The sequence below is a fragment of the Artemia sp. Qi Xiang Cuo genome, chromosome 3 (assembly GCF_049724085.1).
Source record: "Artemia sp. Qi Xiang Cuo chromosome 3, ASM4972408v1, whole genome shotgun sequence".
NCBI classification, from domain to species: Eukaryota; Metazoa; Arthropoda; class Branchiopoda; order Anostraca; family Artemiidae; genus Artemia; species Artemia sp. Qi Xiang Cuo.
The window spans coordinates 56,017,488-56,038,353 of record NC_142796.1 but is presented as its reverse complement, the minus strand read 5'-3'; the positions used below and the strand labels follow the sequence as shown (position 1 = coordinate 56,038,353).

Genomic DNA, 20,866 nt, shown 5'->3' with positions numbered 1-20,866 from the left:
TAATAGTAATTGCTGGTCGTTTTGAGTTTGAGTTATTGTAGGTTTCTATTTCTTCTCATCTTAACTTTAATATGGCCTCTACTTTTCTTTAAAAAACTTCTTTTTCAGGAAGTGTTTTTTTAATTTATTACAAGAAAAAGCTTTAACGGCTTTATTAAAACCTGATAATTCTGAAACACCAAATGCATCTTTTCCAAGTTAAAGAATTTAATGGCTCTATTACATCTTGAAGTAGCTCTAAAACTAAGCATGCAACTCCATCTAACTCAAAAGACATGTTTTCAAGCAGAAAAATTTGAAAGTTTTGTTACATCATGAAATAATATCCAAATCTCTGCACCCCTTTCTTTTTATAGACAAATCCAAGACAACAATGCAAGAAGAGCTTAATTCCATTAGAGATAACTTAGGAATCACATCTCAAGAGCTCACAACCCTCAAAGCGGACCTTGAAAAGAAAACTCAGGAGCTTGCAAAGGCGAACAACACCTCTTCTCAGGTAATTCCATTTTTACTCGGTAATTTGCATGTTTAATTCATATATATTCAGTAATTTATGCGTACTAGTAATTTACGTCTCCAATTTGCATATACTGGGTAATTTACATGTACAATGTACATAAACTTGGTAATATGCATGCATAATTTAGATATACCCGTAATTTATAAGCATAATTTGCATGTACCGGGTAATTTACGTGTACGTATGTGTTCTATTACACCTCATCTCTTTCCTAACTTCTGTCCATTGCTTCACGTTATCTGTATATTCTATTGTGCTGACCTTGAAATAGTACTGGATTTTGGCTCTTGCTGTCTTCTTACCTGGATTTTTAATGTTACTGAAGAGTTGCTAAATTTGTGCTGTTGCTATTTGGGTTGTCGTTGTTTACTGTTGCTGTTTGGATTCTGTTGTTGCCGTCCAGACTTACTCTGAATTTTTTCTGTTGCTGTTCGGGCTGTTATTGTCTGCTATTGCCATTTGGATTTTGATAAGGTAAAATAATATTTAATTTCGAAAGGTTAGAGCTATCTGAAGCTCTAACAGAGCAGAATTCGCTTCACATTCCAAGTAAAAGAAAGCAAGACAAGAAGCAACCAAGACAGCAAGACAAAAGTTAAAAAAATCAGTCCAACATAAAAATGATCAATACAAATCTGACCCAAAATAGGGAAATATAACATTAAAAAACTACGTGTCCAAGAACAAAAATGAAATTCTTACAATTAACGAAAAAAACTAGAGAGGGGGAGGGAGGGATAAATTAATACTTGATAATATTTTATGTCAAACAACTATCACGAGCTTAAAAAAAAGAATTGTCGAATTCGCATTCCAATCAAATACTGTAAAAATCAAAACAATTGAATTTTTGTTGCTGCTGTGCAGACTTACTCTGGATTTTTTTTTTTTTTTTTTTTTTTTTGCTCCAGTTTAATTAATTATTTTTTTTCAATTTTGACAGGCTCCTGTTGGATTCAAACATATTTTATCAATAGACACATAGATTTTTTTTTTTTTTTTTTTTTTTTTAGATACGTAGATATCGAAAAAAAAGTCACATGGCCATGACAAAAAACAAAATAATAAAATTACTAACTCGGAACACGTCAATGGATAATTTAACAACGCGGCCAAAAAAAAAAAAAAAAAAAAAAAAAAAAAAAAAAAAAATTCGCATACATTCAACACCATTTCCAGCACCCTATTAATATTTTCAACATTTCTCGTGGTGTAATTTTCTAAAAACAATAGCTGACGAAAATCTGATGAATGCAATTCAATACATTTAAGAGTGCTTGCATTATCCCCGATTTTTTCGCGAATAAAAGTGGGTTTTCTTAATTTCTACGATAATTAGCGTTTTAAAATACACAAACATTAACATGAAACACCATTTTTTAATTTTTGTTAACATTGGAAATTTGGAAGAACCCTTTTTTTGGGGAAAAAAACGGGAAATCCCCTAAAAATCCAGCCGAGTTAAAAAGTTCTCGTATTAACAGTTTTATATAAGATAATATATTATTAATTCATTTTTCTTTTTTGAAGTGAGATTTCAAAAGTTCATAATTTCTGTTTCAATGGCTTCATTTTACGGAAATCAGGGGGGAGGGGCAGGTGAAAAGTGTATTTTCATATCTAGGAAAGGGGGAGGGGGTAGTTTTATGTTTTTTCAATTGTTTTATTTTTTAGTGGAAGCACCAGAAACCAATTTTCAATGATAAATACCCCCAAAAATATTTTTCGAAATCTTGGGGGGGGGGGGGCAAGTGCTCCCACCTCCTCTTCAACTGACGCAACTGTTCTGTAAAAGAAATATTGCAATCTAGTTTCAAATTGCCCCAAACTAGATGACAGAAAGTGATTTTTCTTTGAGGGGGGTACAATATCTAGCTGCCTCACCCCTCTTATCTGCATGGGGTTGTCCTTGTGTACATACATTTTGTTTGTAATATCTTGCAAACTTGTTTTATATACTTTAATAGTTTTATTTTATGTTTATAGATTTTTTACTTCGCATGCTCACCTTTTTACCCTTCTCCCGGGGGGCTTTATGATCAAAAGTATTTTGTGGGAGGGGAGGAGTGGGATTTCAGACCAATCTTGCAGTCTGAGCACAGATTTGTTGAACATCATACTGTATTTTTCGTCACTTTTCTTTTTCATGCAATTTTGCCTCTCTTTTTCGCTTGGTTTTTAAGCAATGAAAAGCAATGTCGACAAAAACTGTAGAACGATGTCTGATGAATCTGTGTTTATTTCATTTCAGCTGAAAGCGATTGGCCGCAAATATAAAAACATGTATGAAGAAATCCGTAAACAGCTGGATGAGTTGAAGAAGGAAGAACCCTCTGCTACAGCCTTGCCTGTTAAAGAAGAAACAGTTGATGAAACCATTCCCAAGAAAGGTAATTTCGTAATAGTAATCCAAAAAGTATTATGTCACAAAGCATAAATATTTTAGAAGAGAAAAATAAATGAAAAATAAATATAGTGTTCATAGCATTTTAAAGAGAGACACGACTAATTTAATATTATATAGGGTAAGACACCCAGTAGTCGGCCACCTGCCTATTCTCGGACAGAATGTAACTAACAGGGAACCTACCTCTAGGCTAATGTGCTTAGATATATATATATATATATATATATATATATATATATATATATATATATATATATATATATATATATATATATATATATATATATATATATATATATATATATATATATATATATATATATATATATATATATATATATATATATATATATATAATATATATATATATATATATATATATATATATATATATATATATATATATATATATATATATATATATATATATATATATATATATATATATATATATATATATATATATATATATATATATATATATATATATATATATATATATATATATATATATATATATATATATATATATATATATATATATATATATATATATATATATATATATATATATATATATATAATATAAGATATATTATACATCTAATATATATATTATATATATATATATATATATATTATATATATATATATATCTATATATATATCTATATTATATTATATTATCATATATTTTATATATATATATATATATATATATATATATATATATATATATATATATATATATATATATATATATATATATATTATATTTATATATTTATATATATATTATATATATTATATATATTATATATATATTATATATATTATCATATATTATATTTTTTTTAAATTTTATAAATTTTATTTATAATTTTTTTTTTTTTTTTTTTTTTTTTTTTTTTTTTTTTTAATTTTTTTTTTTTAAATTAAGTATATATATATATATATATATATATATATATATATATATATATATATATATATATATATATATATATATATCTATATATATATATATATATATATATATATATATATATATATATATATATTATATATATATATATATATATATATATATTATATGTATAATATATCTTATATACTATATTATATATATTATCATATATTATATATATATATATATATATATATATATATATATATATATATATATATATATATATATATATATATATATATATATATATATATATATATATATATATATATATATATATATATATATATATATATATATATATATATATATATATATATATATATATATATATATATATATATATATATATATATATATATATATATATATATATATATATATATATCTTATATACATATAGTTTGCCATAGTATATTACCTCTTATATACATATATATATATATACACATGAACTCTGAATCATTGATTCAGAGTTCAAAGTGAACGGACCTCTCATAAATTGGATATTTTATTAACATTGTCAAACCAGTAAGCTTTTTCATTGAATCATAATCCCAGTGAAGTTAGTTGGATTTCGCAATATTTGTCAAAGGAGTATAGTTCCTGACCTATAGTAAAACCTTTGCTTAATCTATTAACCTAGTTTTTGGACATTTACATAAGTTTTTACGGCTTATGATTTACGGACACGATTAATCAAAGCAATTTGGTTTCATAAGTGGAATAAGGGATTACAATTTATGGACTATATTACTGTAAGTGAAAATGAATGATCCTGGAATTTGGGCGAAAGATAAACTTTTTTATAATCCAGTGTTGAATTTCATACAGAAAAATCTCTATTAAGGGATTTGCCACGATTCGATTAAAGATCATGCTTTGGATTTTTTTTCGGCTACTGATGTGTTAGATGCGAGAAAGCTGTTCCGAGGGAAGTTCCACCCAGGCGAGTTGATAACAACGCCCAACAAAATAGTATTGCCGATATTATTGCAGCGTTTGAAAGATGTGACTCTGAAGATATAAAAGGGCCGGACTTCGTGATAAGGAACGTGAGTGAAATCCCGATAATTCCCGCATCGGTATATTCCATGCTTAGTAGTAAGGTACACGCCTGTTTTAATGAATTACGCGCTTTGTCAGAAAAGCTTCAAACCCAGCCGCCTTCCCCCCCCCCCGCCGTTCCATTTTTAGTTGAAGATAAACCTACATATGCAGTAATTGTGAAAAATGTTCCTACCGCTTTAAGTGATCCTGGTTTGCGAAAAGATAAATTGAATACGCTTGAAGGTCATGAAGGGATTTTAGGTCTAAGACCTGATAATCAGAATAAAAAGTGGATCGCAGTTACTCAAGATTGGCAGCCAGCCGTATCCCTTGCCGCCTCAGCCTAAGAGCCTAACTAATGTTCAAACCAAGGTCCTTGATAAAAAAAGCACTTGGTATTGTTTGGGGTATCCCTGAAAATGTATCAGAATCATCTCTAAAGGAAAGCTTACCGGGATTAGCACGTGCTATAAAAATAGGACATTCAAAATGTTTTCGTTTGGAATTTGTGGATCAGTTAGCACTGAAAAATGCAATTAACCATGGTCTCCGACTTGGATATGAACTTTTTCGTGTTGAAATCTATCATGAATTACCGCGTCGTTGTTTCCGGTGACAAGAGGTAGATCACACTATTGCTAGATGCCCACGTTCTCCTGATTTACCAAAATGCTCCCGTTGTGCTGGGGCTCACGAAAACACCACGGACAACCCTTGCTCAGTTGCTCCTAAGTGCGCCAATTGCGGAGGAAATCATGTTTCTTACAGTTTAAAATGCTCGGTATTGAGAAATGCGCTTGCCAAGACAACATGATGACTTCTCCTACAGCCTTAAGTTTTGTTTCTCTGAACGTTAATGGTACTAAAGATAAGGATCTGCAAATCGACGAGCTGCTAAATTTTGATGTTGTATTCCTACAGGAGCATCTACTTTCCAAAGTTAATACGAACAGTTTAAGGCGGTCTGCTACACATGATATATTTATCATGTATTTACACATGATATATTTATTCGAGAAGCAAAAAAGACCCGCGGTCGCCATTCCGGTGGCACCGCTATCTTCATTCGGTTGGGATATCAGCCTATGCAAATTTATTCTGATGCTAATATTCTAGGAATCCAGTGTAATAAAATGGCTTTTGTAAATGTGTATATCCCATGCAATTATCGAAATACTCAGTCATTTACTGCTTTTGCTAAAGCTTGCCATAAACTGAAATCTCTTCATAAAATTTGTAGATAAAAATATTGATTGGATCTTAGCCGGGGATATGAATACTGACATGTTGACCTCATCTGATCGATCTGAATTCCTGCTATATTCTCTGCCAAGTGTCTATCATGTCGCTGCTAAGAACCTGGCTTATACTTACATTCATAATCGAGGCTCCGTTAAATCCAACCTCGACCATATTATTGTGTCTAAGTCCGGTCTAATTAAATCCGAGGTTTTTGTTGATGAAGATAAAATCAATGATGACCATCTCCCTTTTTCGTGCCTAATTGAGCCTCCTGATGTTCAAGCCCACTTTAAGGGTCCCCATTCAAAATGGTATCAAAAGCCCAATTGGAATCGGATAAACGTTGAGATGTATATTACTACTTTATGCACTCTACTCTCAACTATTAAAGTCCTGTTTCACTTGCTCCAGACTTCGATAAAGTGCCCTGATTCTAAGGAAGACCTGCGTTCTGGGTCTCGCAAGCCCCTGTGGAATATACATCCGGAAGTGAAAAAAGTAAAGAACCGCGCAAAGTTTTGGTTGCTATTGTGGAACGCTTGCGATCGACCCTCCTCCGGTGCTGTGTTTACAGTCAAGCAAAAAACGAAGAAAGAATACAAATCTTGTTTACGTAATGCAAGGCTCAACGCGTGGGACGCTCCAAATAGTAAAATGACTTGGAATAGAGTTATCAATAGCAGCAAGTGTTCTTCCCCACCTCAGTCGGAATTAAACCTTATGAATTTTGTGCGCCATTATATTGATATATTTTCCGTATTTAATCAGTGTGTTCAGAAAAATTTTTCGAATCTACTTAGTTCGGTCCTGCCAGTGTCTGTTTGTCAATATAGAGTCCCTGCGATAAGTATGAGTGATTTACATTGGGCGCTGAAGAAAGTAAATAGATCAGATTCTCCTGATTGTGATGGTATGTGTCAGGAATCTCTGGTTCCTGATAGTTTTCTGTCCGGTACTGTCACGCCTATACTTAAACGCGGTAAAGATCCAGATTCATGCTCGAACTGTACACCTATTAATGTATCTTGCTTCATGAGTAAGATTTTTGAGTATGTCCTTTTGCCTGAACTAACTTCTAGGTGCAATTTTTCGTCTTTTCAACTAGGATTTAGAAGAGGGGTTGGTTGCCCCCAGGCGCATCATGTGCTCAGCCGGTTGTTAAAGGAAGCTTTTGCCCAGAAGCGTTCATTGTATTGCTGCACAGTAGACATTTCCGGGGCTTTTGATATGTTGTTCACGCCCAGGCCTTGCATTCCCTTGCTTTTTCCGGAGTCAATTATTAAGTTATTTCTACATTGCGATATTGGTAAGATAATTCTTATGTGCGTATTAAGTGGCTGTCAAATACTTCTGATTCGATAGCTGTTAGGAAAGGCGTTAGACAGGGAGGAGTTTTATCTCCTTATATATTTAAATGTGTCCTTGCTACTTGTTTAAAACATCTATCTCCTACTGTGTTTTTTCGTGATATTTGCGTAAGTTATATTGCATACGCCGACGATGTTCTTTTAGTTAGTTTTTCTTGTCGAGGGCTGGCTCAGAACTTCCGTAAGCTGTCTTCTCTACTAAGTGATATTGGCCTATCTGTTAATATGGGAAAGTGTGAGTTTATGTGCTTTAATAGTAGATTTTCTGTATCTCCATTAAACCTTGGTTTGATTTCATTACCCTGTTTGGATAAAGTTAAGTGGCTTGGTATATCGTTTTGCCCGTCCATTTCTGAAACTTGCTCCGAGTTGGTTACTAATGCATTAAAAAATATTCGTGTGTCATATGGTAAGATATCTCCAAATAGAGGGCGTTATAACCGTAAGGGTCTAGCTCGGCTTTATAATAGTTTTTGCTCTCCAAGAGTAAATTTTCTATCTGGATTCCACCACTTACTGAGGAAAAAAGATTTACGGATGTATTTACCCGGCCGTTTTAAAAATAGAAATATTGTATACCGGTATGGTGTCATTGATGCTTGCGTGCGACTGGCCAGTGTGACTTCTAATATGATTATGAATACTAGTAATGTTGTTTCTTTCACTGACCCCTTAGTTTGTTTTTTTCATCGTGATATCGGTTAATTTGTATTTTTTTGTTGTTGTTGTTTGATTTCGTAATGATGTTGTTATTATTTCTTTTATATTTTCCATTACTCCGCAGTGTGATTTATAATGTTCATATGTGGGTCATAAATAAATTATTATTATTATATATATAAATCATGGGTCAGTGGCGTGACACTGTAAGCTCAGCCAGAGTCGACCCAGCTCTAAATGTGTACCTGAGAAATCTGGCGAAACTTAAACAGTAAGGGCGTGCCAAAGCACAGGATTGCTCGTCCCAACCCCCTATTGCACTTCCTGGCTGAAGGGCCGTAAAACGGAGGTTGGCATCGCCAAGCCGATTCTTTTGATATATGTATTAGTATTAAAATCCCGGTTTTCAGAGTTTTGGTTAGTATTGAGCCGGGTCGCTCCTTACTTACAGTTCGTTACCACGAACTGTTTCATCTAAAGTTAGTATTATAACATTATTATTAAAAAATACCACATTAGATATCATTTTAATAGGTATAGTAAAATACAGTAATTTTTGTAACAAAATAAAAATACTGCAATAAATACCATTTTAGTAGGTATAGTAAAATATAGTAATTTTTATAATATAGTATTAAATACTGGTTTTTTTTAATCAGTGATAGTTATTTTTATAAATATAATTAGTGCAATATAGTCTTATTTAAACACTATCGGACGCAAGTGTGGTTAGCATGGAGTTTGCATTATGAAGTTAGCCTTATTAGACTAGACATTTTCATATGTGAAATTAGTATTAAGAAATTTGCACTTGCCATTTATAATGAGGTTAGTCATTTTAAGGAGGTCAGTGTGTAAGACACTTGAATATGTCGACTTTGTATCTGGAAGCCTTTATCAATGGGAAAATAAAACAATGGGTAAAACAAAATAATACATACTAGTATTATAATACTTAGCAATGCAATACATACTATACAACTACAAGTATTTAAGAAAACATATCAAACGCTGCAAGAAGAACAAGAATATGAGATCAGTCTGTATGAGAAGAAATGCTCTGAATGACATCCCGTTCCTTTTCCCGGGAAAATAAGAATCATGGCCTAAAAATAGGCTTTCGTGTCTTATCAATCAGTAATGAATATAAAAAACTAATCAGCAATGAATGACAAATAGCATGAAAATATATTAATTTTTTGGTCTTTTATAGATGGCATTCGTCGAGTAACCACTGGCGAATTATTTATCGAACCGTCAACAACGACCGAGGGCATAAAACAAGAGCCAGGAAAGGTGGCTGAGTTTGAGTCATCTTTGAAATCGGTGACTGAGTCGCGAGACTCGCTCTTATCGCAAATGGCGTCTCTTCAAAAGGAGCTAGGAGCTATGAAGAAGGAGAATGAGGAGCTTCAAGCCCATGGCGTGAGTTCTTTTCAAACAGCAATTTTTTTGGGTTGTGTCTAAAACGCTAAAAAAAAACTTAAAAACCTATGGCAGGAAAATTGATTTTTATTTAGTTATTTTATTTTTTTTTTTTTTTTTTTAATAAGGTCTGTGTTCCCTCTGCAACTTCTGGTGTTGCACGTTTTTACAAATTTTGTATATTCTTTTTTATTAATGTTTATGTTCCCTGTGCAACTTTTCGTGTTGCACATTTTTGCACATTTACAACTTTTGGTGCACATTTTGCAACTTTTCGTGCTGCACATTTTGAAATATTTTCGTACTTTCCTGTGGTTTCTATTTATCAGAAAACAACAATTTTGCTATCAAACCATAGCTGAGATTCAACTCTATCCACCTGCCAAATCATATTTTGAAACTTGGTGTACGTTTTTTTTCTTTTTGAAAATACGTGAAATTTTCGCATTTTTCCAATAGCTGAGATTCAACTCTATACATATACCAAATCATATTTTCAAATTAGATGTACGGTTTTTTTTTAATTGAAAATACGTTGAATTTTCGGGGTAAATTTTTTTTTAAAGGAGAGTTTTCCTAATTTTCAAGCAAGTTTAGATCCTTCTACAAGAAAAGGTCTTAGTAATATCATAATTCTGGCTCAATCAACGGATGGATCGGAGATTAATGCAGCCAATGAACTAAGAATCTTGTCCTTTTGGCGCAACCTACAGCTGCACACTTGTCACAAAATCGCTCTATTTACAGGGAGCATACACCTTAAATAATTGTTTGTTTATTATTTTTTTTACCTTAGTAATGAAGATAATTATTGTGTTAAAGCAAGTTTTTTGTTGCTTTTTTTTAGCAACGACAATGCATATAAACGAATTTTGATGTGTTTTGGAAAGTTTATTTTTTTCATAAAAAAAAAGAACAAATCATACCCCTTTCTTCGAAAAAAACCTAGTTATGGTCCTATAAATACTAAACTGTTCAAGATATGTATTGTTTTCAATGAAATACAGTTTAGAATTCGTAAATCGAAAGAAAAGTGAATAAAAACTTTTTTTTTTTTTTTTTTTTTGTAAACGCAGATTAACCCTGGTAGGTCATTTTTCTTTGTTGCATTGTTATTGATGTTATAGCAAAAGTAGCAAAAATGAAATTTTAGCTTCTTTCTGTCGCTGTTAAATAAAGTCGACAAATGTTTGCAAAATACCAAGTTTCTCTGTGGTATTTGTGAACAGCTTTATGGAAAATCCCTTTGTACCATGTTCCAAAGATTTGATATTTTTTCTAGCAAGGAAAACTTTTTTTTACCAGTTTTGTCTAATCTAGTTTAAACTTCTGTTATTCATATAAGCAGATAGGGATGCAACGAAAAATATTGTAGCCATTATTATCCAATCTGGTTTGGAAAGGAAAAGGAAAACTTTTTGGCCAGTTTGGTCTAATGTGGTTTGCACTTGTATTATTCATATCAGCCATGAAAAAAGGAAAAATATTTTTGATTCATATCTGTGGATGGGACGCAAAGGAAAACTTTTTGGCCAGTTTGGTCTAATGTAGTTTGCACTTGCATTATTCATATCAGCCATGAAAAAAGGAAAAATATTTTTGATTCATATCTGTGGATGGGGCGCAAAGGAAAACTTTTTGGTCAGATTGGTCTAATGTGGTTTGCACTTGTATTATTAAGATCAGCCATGAAAAAAGGAAAAATATTTTTGATTCATATCTGTGGATGGGGCGCAAAGGAAAACTTTTTGGCCAGTTTGGTCTAATGTGGTTTGCACTTATATTATTCATATCAGCCATGAAAAAAGGAAAAATATTTTTGATTCATATCTGTGGATGGGGCGCAAAGGAAAACTTTTTGGCCAGTTTGGTCTAATGTGGTTTGCACTTATATTATTCATATCAGCCATGAAAAAAGGAAAAATATTTTTGATTCATATCTGGGGATGGGGCGCAAAGGAAAACTTTTTGGCCAGTTTGGTCTAATGTGGTTTGCACTTGTATTATTCATATCAGCCATGAAAAAAGGAAAAATATTTTGATTCATATCTGTGGATGGGGCGCAAAGGAAAACTTTGGCGAATTTGATGTGTTTTGGTTTAAACTTTTTTTTTATTCACATCTGGTGATAGGAGTGAAGGATATGGGAAATTTTCTTCGAGGATTTTCCAAAGAACCTCTTTCGTAAAATAAAAAATAGATGACCTAGAAGGGGATTTTTGTTGTTGCTTGAGTAGCTTTTTTTCTTCTTTTTTTTATGCTGCCTCTTTCTATAGGAAACAGCTTCTGATTTGGCAGAGGATTTATATTTCGTTGTCAATTTTAAGAAAAGTTCTCCGACAAAAAAGTTTTCAAAGAAAAGTAAAGAGCTACAATAAACCATAGATGAGCAGAAATAGAGTCAAATTATTGTTCAGGCGTGAAACTACCATAAATTACCCTTAAACGAAACTTATTTAACAAAACTAAACAAATTAAACCATTCAACAACAAATTTAGAAATGTAACACGCTTGTTTAAATGAGCTAAAAAAAAAGAAATAACAGCAGAAGCTTCATTTTATTTTTTTAAGGATAAGGTTCAAAAAGAAATAGACCCAATTAAAGTCACTAATTTGAAGGGAAAAAAAATTCATATATAAAAAAAAAACAAAAAAATATCAGGTCCCTGTCAATGTCCTCATCATGACTTTGTGCACTTTTGCTTTGTGCCTTCTGGTATATCGGAAGTTTGTGAAGAATTTGATTATTTTAGCAGTCTTTCTAAGTGCCAAAGCATATCTCTCCAAAAAAAATACCCCCCATTCAACGCTAAGGCAGCGAAATCAACAAAAATTGTAATGTAAATTGTTCCATAGCTTTATTAAGTTTTTTTTTTCTTAGGAGAAGCTTAAAAAAGAAATAGACCTGGCTAAAGTCGCTTCTTTGGAAAAGGACCAACTTCATGTGACTGTGAATGACCTCAATCAGAAAAATAAAATTCATCTTGAAGAAATCGAAAATTTGAGCAGAGAAGTTAACCTTTTAAGAGTCAAAGTTGGCAAACTTGAGAAAGACTTAGCTGAGAGTATCGGTAATTCCATGTGTTTTTAATACTCAGGCTTGCTCAATTTGACAACGTATTTTCATCCCCCTTTTTAAGTTGTTTCCCTTCTTTTTCTATTATTATGTTTAGTTTAGAACTTTCTTCGTTTCCTTTGGTTTCCTCAAAACTACTTTATAGTCTCCGGTTTCCAGTAGGGCCAAAGCCCCCCCCCCCCTGTAGACGCCCTTGGCAATATATACGAGTTTATATTACATTTGTATAATTAATAATATTTTAACAATAATCATTAATAATAATTAAACAGTATATATCCGATTTTATCAATGAGATTTTCAAAATTTCCTCAAACACACTATTTGAAGCAGCTTGAACAAATGTTTTTAAAGTGGTTTTCGTTTGTGTATTTTTCTCGGGAATTTGCTGAGAAATTTTCAGGTGGAACATATTTTGCGAGCTCAGCTCAAATGGTGAGTTGAGACGGACCATTAAGCTTAAAGGCACCATAAGTTTGAGATATATGCGTGAATTATATATATATATATATATATATATATATATATATATATATATATATATATATATATATATATATATATATATATATATATACAAAAAATAGCTTTAATGAAAAGAAACACCAGTACATTTGCTATAGGTTATTGAAGAAATGTTTATAAATATTTGGTAGTTCTAATTCTTTTGAGCTCGGTACAAGGGTTTATTTTTTAAATTTCTGAGCAACTGACAAAAATTTCTGAGCAACTTGGTTTTTTGACAAAGTAATTGAAGTTGAACACAACTGCCCGCCCTAGATTTTGAAAAATGTATCTTTTGGCATTTTTAGATATTAAAAAAAAAAAAAAAAATAAATAAATAAATAAATAAATAATAAAAAAAAAAGATTTTCAAGATGTATTTTTTCGCATCTTCATTTAAGTTAAATTGCCCCTCCTCCCTGTGTTTTATGAATTGAAACTCCTGCCATTATTACCTGAGACGAAACCTCGCAACCTAAATAAGTGAACTTCCTAATCCTTCTTATTCAGAAATTATCTTATAAAAGTTTAGACAAATGGAAAACAGCTTGGATTTTATTCGAGCCGTCTTGGGGAATGAACATAAAATCTTGTATTTACGATATAATATTTTGGAGTTTAGTCTTCTGTTTAAAAAGTTATATCTTATCTTACAGTCTATCTTTACGAACTGTTTGATGCAGGGCTATCGTAAATATGAAGGAGGCTGCCACTTCCCGCTGAACTGTCATTAAATAAGCATAATTTTAGTTGTTGTATCAACAATGCTTCGAGAATTATAATCATGTTGGATAAGTGCCTTAAGATATTTCTTGGGGTGATATCTAAAATTTCGATAATGGATTTTAGGCTCGTTGGTGTTCAAGAGGAGTTCTTTGGAGAATTTTTTTTTTTTTTATAAGGGACATTTCCCCATCTCCCTCTTTCTTTACTAGTAAGTATGTGAATGTAGTCTCATATTTTACACTTGAATATTCCTGAAAGAGTATGGGCGCTGTCAGCACGCAGCACCCATATTACAGACATTTTCCGAAAATATTCCTTAAAATGAAGGATGATTATGACGATACACATCCTTTACAGAGACTGTAAATGCGCTCACGGATTCAATTTTTGGACTGTGTTTATATTTCTGTTTTGTATGTGCTTTGGATTTCCAGGTGAAAAAGAAAGATTAACGACGGAATTACAAAGAATTAAGGAACAGAAACTAGCAAGAACATTGCCTCAAGAAGCTCCAACTGCCAATGTCCGACCGATGACATCACCTGGTTAGTTCTCTCTCTCTCTCTCTCTCTCGTTCCTTGTTTTTTTCTTAATATCTGTGTTATTTTCTTTTTTTGTGTAATGTCAAACCCCCTAAACCCCTCCTCTGGATAAGGCCTTGGGGTTGCCATCTCCTCAATACCTCGGTTTCACGCTATAGTTTGTTTTTAGCACTTTTAAAAGAGCTACACATTGTTCTAATTAACCGAACCTTGTGTTTCAGAAGGCGTTCTTAAAGAATTGGGACAAAAAGTCCAACTTAAGCCTAAAGAGTGGGGTATTGAGGAGGGGATAACCCCCTTACACATGTAATAATTTCTGTTCGTTTTGATTTTTAATATATTAATATAGGAATTTTCATTTTGGAATTTCAATTTTGCATAGCCATTCTTGAAATTTCCCTAGTGTAAAATTTTTCCTGAAAAGTTCCCCCCCCCCCCAGAAATTTCCTTCTCCATTGAAAATTCTCCCCGTGGGGAATTCCCCCCCACCCGTCGGACCGAAAAATGTGTGCATTCTTCCCATTAACAAATATTATACATAAACAATGGGCAAATTTTATAACTTAAGACATTTCCCCAGGGGCTTTAAGGGCGGGGGGATCTTGTTATCTCCAAAGGTAGGATTATTGAACCTTTCGACTATGCTGAACAAAATGGTTTTCTCAAATTTTTAATCGGACGACTTTAGAGAAAAAGGAGCGTGGGGGAAGCTAGCTACCCTCCGATCGTTTTGGTTACTTAAAACGGGAAATAAAAATTTAATTTCCGTTCAAATGAACCCTCCCACAATATTCTTGGGCCATTGGTTCGATAGGGTCACCCCTGGAAAAAAAAAGCACGTATTTGTGATCTTTCCTCTGGCCAAAAATACAAAGTTCCACATTTTACAGATGGGAGCTTAATACATCTACAGTATGGTCTAATTTACAATAAGATTTCTCGACTTTTAGGGGATATTTCAACCCTTTTTGGAAAATAAAGCAAATTTTCTCAAGCTTGTAGCCTTTGATTGGTAACACTAAACTTATTGAATCTTACTGTATATATGTTTCATCAGCATAATAACCCAATTCTTTTGATTGATCTACTGATATCAAAATTCTATTCTTAAGATTTCGGTTACTATTGAGCCGCGTCATTCCTTACCTACAGTTTGTTACTACAAACTGTTTAAAAAAATTAATTGATTATAGGTAGCATTTGCTACAAGCTTCGCTTTCTGCTAGCTTTATTTAGGCATTTATGTTTGTTCACTTTGCATGTTTTTAATTAATGATATTATCAGTTTTAAATGTTTTTTTTTTCTTTCTTTCTTGCTTCTGAAAGTTTCATTTATAAATTAAAATTGTGGTGTTTTCTTTGTCTTTCTGTAATTTAGAATTGTATTAAGTAAATAGATTATAAAAATTTATACTGTTTTAAGTCGATAAGATATTGACAATAGTAAAACAAAAAAAAATGATAATGATAATAATAAATTTAATAGTATTTAGTACCCGGCTGGCTGACAGTATTTCAATCAGTAAGCTGAACGAAAATGTGATTCAATCCTGCTTTCTATGGCTATAATGAGAGAAAGCTGGAGATGGCTAGGACACGTTCTGCAGATGAAGGATGACAGATTGCTAAAGATGGTCATTGTCGGCCAACCATCTAGGACCAAACGAAAAGTAGGTCGTCCCAGAATGCGGTGGGGGATGTCGTAAGGAAAGATTTAAGTAAAGTAGGAACTTCTTAGTGTGGTGTAAAAAGGGGGATTAAAATAGATTGGGATAGAGGAGAAGCCTGCGTAGCTGTATTGCCCTCATGCGGCTTGGTGCTACAGTGAGTTGACAGTAGTAGTAGAATTATGATATTTTACTCTGAGATTTATTTTTTTTAATTAAAATTTATTTGATTTGATATAATATTAAATAAAAGAAGCAGATCCATTATTTTTGTTTCTGTTTTTGCAGCGCCACAACAGCAGTCTACCTCAATAGGATTGCCTCTTCAAACTAGACGAACTCCTTCTGGCCCGACCCCCTAAATTTTTGGAAACATGACAAATAATAAACAAAATTATGGTAATGCACATACGTTCTGTACAGTTCCTTAAAGTTTTTTAAAAAAAAAAATTTAGTGAATCAGTGATAATATTATTAGCTGTTCTATAAAATGCACCCCTCAAGTATAGTTATTATTAAGGTATCATCATAGAAATAAAAAAAGCTATATTAGGTTAAAAGCAAGGCCTTCACCAGGATATTTTTTTTTTGGGGGGGGGGGCATGTTTATTGCATGGAGGGTTACTAAAAAAGAATTTACAAAACGTATAAAACAAATTGTTTATATATGTATTTTTGTTACTTTTTTACAAGCCGGACCAAATTTGGGAATTGGGGTCAAGCTCTCCCTTGATGCGGCCTTGGTTCGGTTCAGAATTTCTTATGTTACAATTGGTTGAAACTTGTCAATTTAGCTGCTGGATTTACAAAAAAAGGAAAAAGACTTGCATTTAACGCACTTGTGCAATTTGACAAGGTGGATTTTTTAATTTTCAGTGACTAATTCGTTTGAACATAAAATCAATTCATTCTCGTGATCACACAAATAAAAATATATATTAAGTTCAATTGGGTAAGTATTGATGTTCAGTTTGGAAAGTTCAGCCGCTAATGTGGCTGTTTAAAACGAATTCCAATAATTTGGATAGGCAGATTTTCAATTTTCAACGATAAATTCTATGTTTTATCATGTTTTGTCTTCTTTTTTTTATTAGTTATTTTTATTTTAAAATTTAGAAGTATATTTATATCGTAAATATATTAATAAATTTATTGAATGTGTTTATTTAAGTTTAATTTTAATATATTTATAAAAGATACAAATATATTTTGTATAATAATAAAAATTTTATATGTTTTTCTTCCTTTAATTATCTTAATTTTTGTACTTTTGTTTTGAATTGTGCATAATTTAACGTAGTTTGGCATCAGTATGTCGGCATTTCGGAGGCTATCTTTGATAAGTCCATAAAACGTAAAGGGAAAAATATTAAAACGAATTCAACAATTCGGTTAGGTAGATTTTTAATTTTCATCGACAAATGTTATGTTTCATCTACCCATTTCTAAGAAATTAACCCTAACATTGGAAAGTAGCGTAATTCAACGTATTGGGGTGTCAGTTTGTTAGTAGTTTAGAGGCTACCTGTATTGAGTCCATAAAACGCAAAGGGAAAAATATAAGAAATATTATGCACGTGGCGAATCCATGGCCACCTAAAGCCATTCCCTAGATTCCCCAAAACTCTGTAAATCACTTATCGAATCCCTTTTGTATTTTCATTATTTTGGCTAATTTCCACCATGAAAAAAATTTTAAAATAGGAGTTAACAAAAACAAAAGAAGATGGGCAATTATTAGTAATTATTGTAAAAGAGTATAAATTAAAGTATAATTGTAGAAAGAACTAAAAATATTGAAAAGAGGTAGCGCTCTACTCCTTACTGTTCATTAATTTATTTTGTATCTGAAGGAGAGGCAATTCCTAAAGGGAGTGAAGTAAGGCAGGGATTGATAAAGAGAAAGAGAATAAAGAAGACAGAATCAAGAGAGAATAAAATAATTTATTCTGACTCCTCAATTTTATTTTTATAATGACCAAGTAATTTTGTTTTCAAATAAAAGTACTCCCTGGCGTATTAACTCTAAACTTATAGAAATTACCCTATGTATGAAGCTTTAGCCCTATTACCTTGCTCAATCTTTGCGCTAATTTTAGCTGAGAGGGTTTTCCATATGCGGAGGGTGTAAATCCCACAAAAATGCTTTATAGGTACCTTTTTACAGGAGGGGGGAGGGCTCTGGGCTAAAATTAGGATTTTTTTTTCTTTTTTTAGTTCAACTTTTCTTTGCTTTTAGGCAAGTACTATTAGCTCTGTCCCAGCACTCCTTTCTGTAAATATTCAAGCAGAACGACCTGTGACACCAGTTGTGGCTTTGGTGCCACCAACACCATCAACGGAGGCTCAACCTACGGAGGGTCCTAGTGAGGGAGCCTCAACATCCCAAGCAAAATCAATTGAGCAAGAGGCTCCAGTTTCTGAGAGCGGAACATCGGTGCAAAAGGTAACAATAAATTTACCCAGAACTATGTTCTGATTCCTGCAGCACTTCTGGTTCTAGTTCCTACTGCAGTGAAATCCTGTTACACACTGTTGTAGCCTGGACTCTAACTAAAACTAATACGTTCAAGGCAAGGCTAGAAGCTTTTGGGCTATGGCAGTTAAAAATTTTTGAACACGGTAGGATTTGAACCTCCAATCCTTAGATTCCGCTTACATACTGTTCCTCTTCAAGTTAGTGTTGAAAAGTTTATTTCTCTTGCCGAAAAAATGTGAAGAAATTTGCTATTTTCCAATAGATAGTTTTTTATTAATAATTTTCTCGGAAGAATCTAATTATTTTGATTTCAATGAGACATATGAGCATAGAGGGACCTCAGTTTTTCTCCTTTTGTTAAATTTTGAATAATAGAAACGCTTCTTGTCTCACTGACACTAGTAAATAAAAAATAAGAAACTACTATTAAATGTCAAAACAATTAAGATATTATCCGCACTTTAAAATTGGAAAAAAAAATCTTTTTTCGTTGATTTAAAATGTTAATATATTTAACATTAATATAAATATATTTAAAATATATTTTGTTATTTTTTATGTTTTAAAAAACTTTCAAATTTAAAAAAAATTAAAAATATTTAGATTTACCTGATGGACAACGCTGTTTTCACTTGTACACGCATTCATTCTATATTGTCCTTCCCTACTCAATAAAAACTCCCTCCTTAACTCTATTTCTCCCTCCTTTTTCACATTTATATTTAAAAATAAAATTCAATATCAGAAAAATATTTCTTCATTTTTCGCTTATATTCAATAATCCCGTTTAAACTCTTATGACCTTCCAAACAGAACTAATTTAAAAAATTAATAACAGTAACAGTGAAATAGTGGTAAATTATGGAATAGTAAACTATAGTGAAAATAGTTTAAGGATGGAAAAGTCCCTTAGCCGTTTTCTCTTGACACATTTAACGCCATCTGTCAGAAATAACTATAACTTAAAGCTTCTAACTTTATGATGGGTAAAGAAACATTATAGTAGACGATTATAGTAAGTTATATAATTCATATGTCATATATTCATATGTCATAGTAACATAATAGTACTATATAATAGCCTACTTAATGGTAAATTAGCTTATCATTATTGGTAAATAATGGTAATAGCGGGTAATTGTGTTAGTTATTGTGGTAAAATAGTAATAAAATAATAATAGTAGTATTAATAGAGTATTTTCAAATACTTTGATTCAGTATAAAAAATCGAAGTTTCAATAGTTGTAAATGATAGTTCAGTAAATTATTGTTCAAATGTTTCAAAAATAGAATAGGCTAGTCTCTTTCCCTTGACAAAATATAACTGCATCTGTCAGAAGACACTATAGCTAAAAGTTCATAGCTTACTAACAGCTGACTAAAGAAACAGTATATTAATCGATTATACTAAGTTATATTGTAATGAGAATATAGTAAATAGTACTTTGTGGTATACTAGCAAATGATAACTGGTAAATGATCGTAATAGTTGTTAATTGTGTTGGTTAAGGTGGTAAAATAATTTTAGATTATAGTGTAATGAATTGTTGTTCATGTATTTTAAAAATAGAACAATTCCTTTTCCCTTGACAAAATATAGCAGCATCTGTCAGAAGACACTATAGCTAAAAGTTTCTAAGTTGCTAACTACTGACTAAAGAAACGTTAATTTGAAATGCATAATTAACATAACCAAGAACTTTTCCTGCAAATTACAAAGAAAAAAGTAAAATAAATTAGTAAAAAGGAATAAATGAGTGACTGAATTAGAACCAGATTTGCTGAATTCAGCTAGTAATGGTAACATTCTGTTCAATGGGTTTCTCTAAAGGAAGCAATATAATAACAATAGCATGGTACTATTTAATTTACAAATCAACATTCTTTCCAAATATAATGATTACTACAATAACAGTTCCACCCCATCTTCCCCACTGGGACCAGATATAGCCGTAGACTGTATACAAAGCTACATGAGAATACTAATATTTAATCCACCCTATATTATGCTGAACGTTTGCAAGTTTTTTTTTTTGTGGAAATAAGTTTTTCGACTTTTAGTGGAAATAAAACCTAACGGCTAGAAAAACACCATTATATCCTGTTTTTCACTTAATACCATCTGTAAACGAATAAGTTAACTTGTTGTCGGTTTTCACTCATTACTTTGTATTCCATTCAGTACTTTTCATTTGAGACGAATCGAGTATTTCCTCTCTGTCTGCCT

At 31.7% G+C, this 20,866-nt stretch overlaps 1 protein-coding gene across 1 annotated transcript in view; it reads left to right on the top strand.

The window, feature by feature from the left end:
• Window positions 1–20,866, top strand: part of LOC148954306 (nucleoprotein TPR-like) — a 101,232-nt gene that overhangs the window by 73,821 nt on the left and 6,545 nt on the right. Inside the window, exons 15-21 of the mRNA XM_089086235.1 lie at window positions 357–499; window positions 2,775–2,913; window positions 9,433–9,644; window positions 12,527–12,716; window positions 14,386–14,496; window positions 16,955–17,016; window positions 18,400–18,606. Coding sequence (XP_088942361.1) covers window positions 357–499; window positions 2,775–2,913; window positions 9,433–9,644; window positions 12,527–12,716; window positions 14,386–14,496; window positions 16,955–17,016; window positions 18,400–18,606 — 1,064 coding nt within the window. The remainder of the gene's footprint in view (window positions 1–356; window positions 500–2,774; window positions 2,914–9,432; window positions 9,645–12,526; window positions 12,717–14,385; window positions 14,497–16,954; window positions 17,017–18,399; window positions 18,607–20,866) is intronic.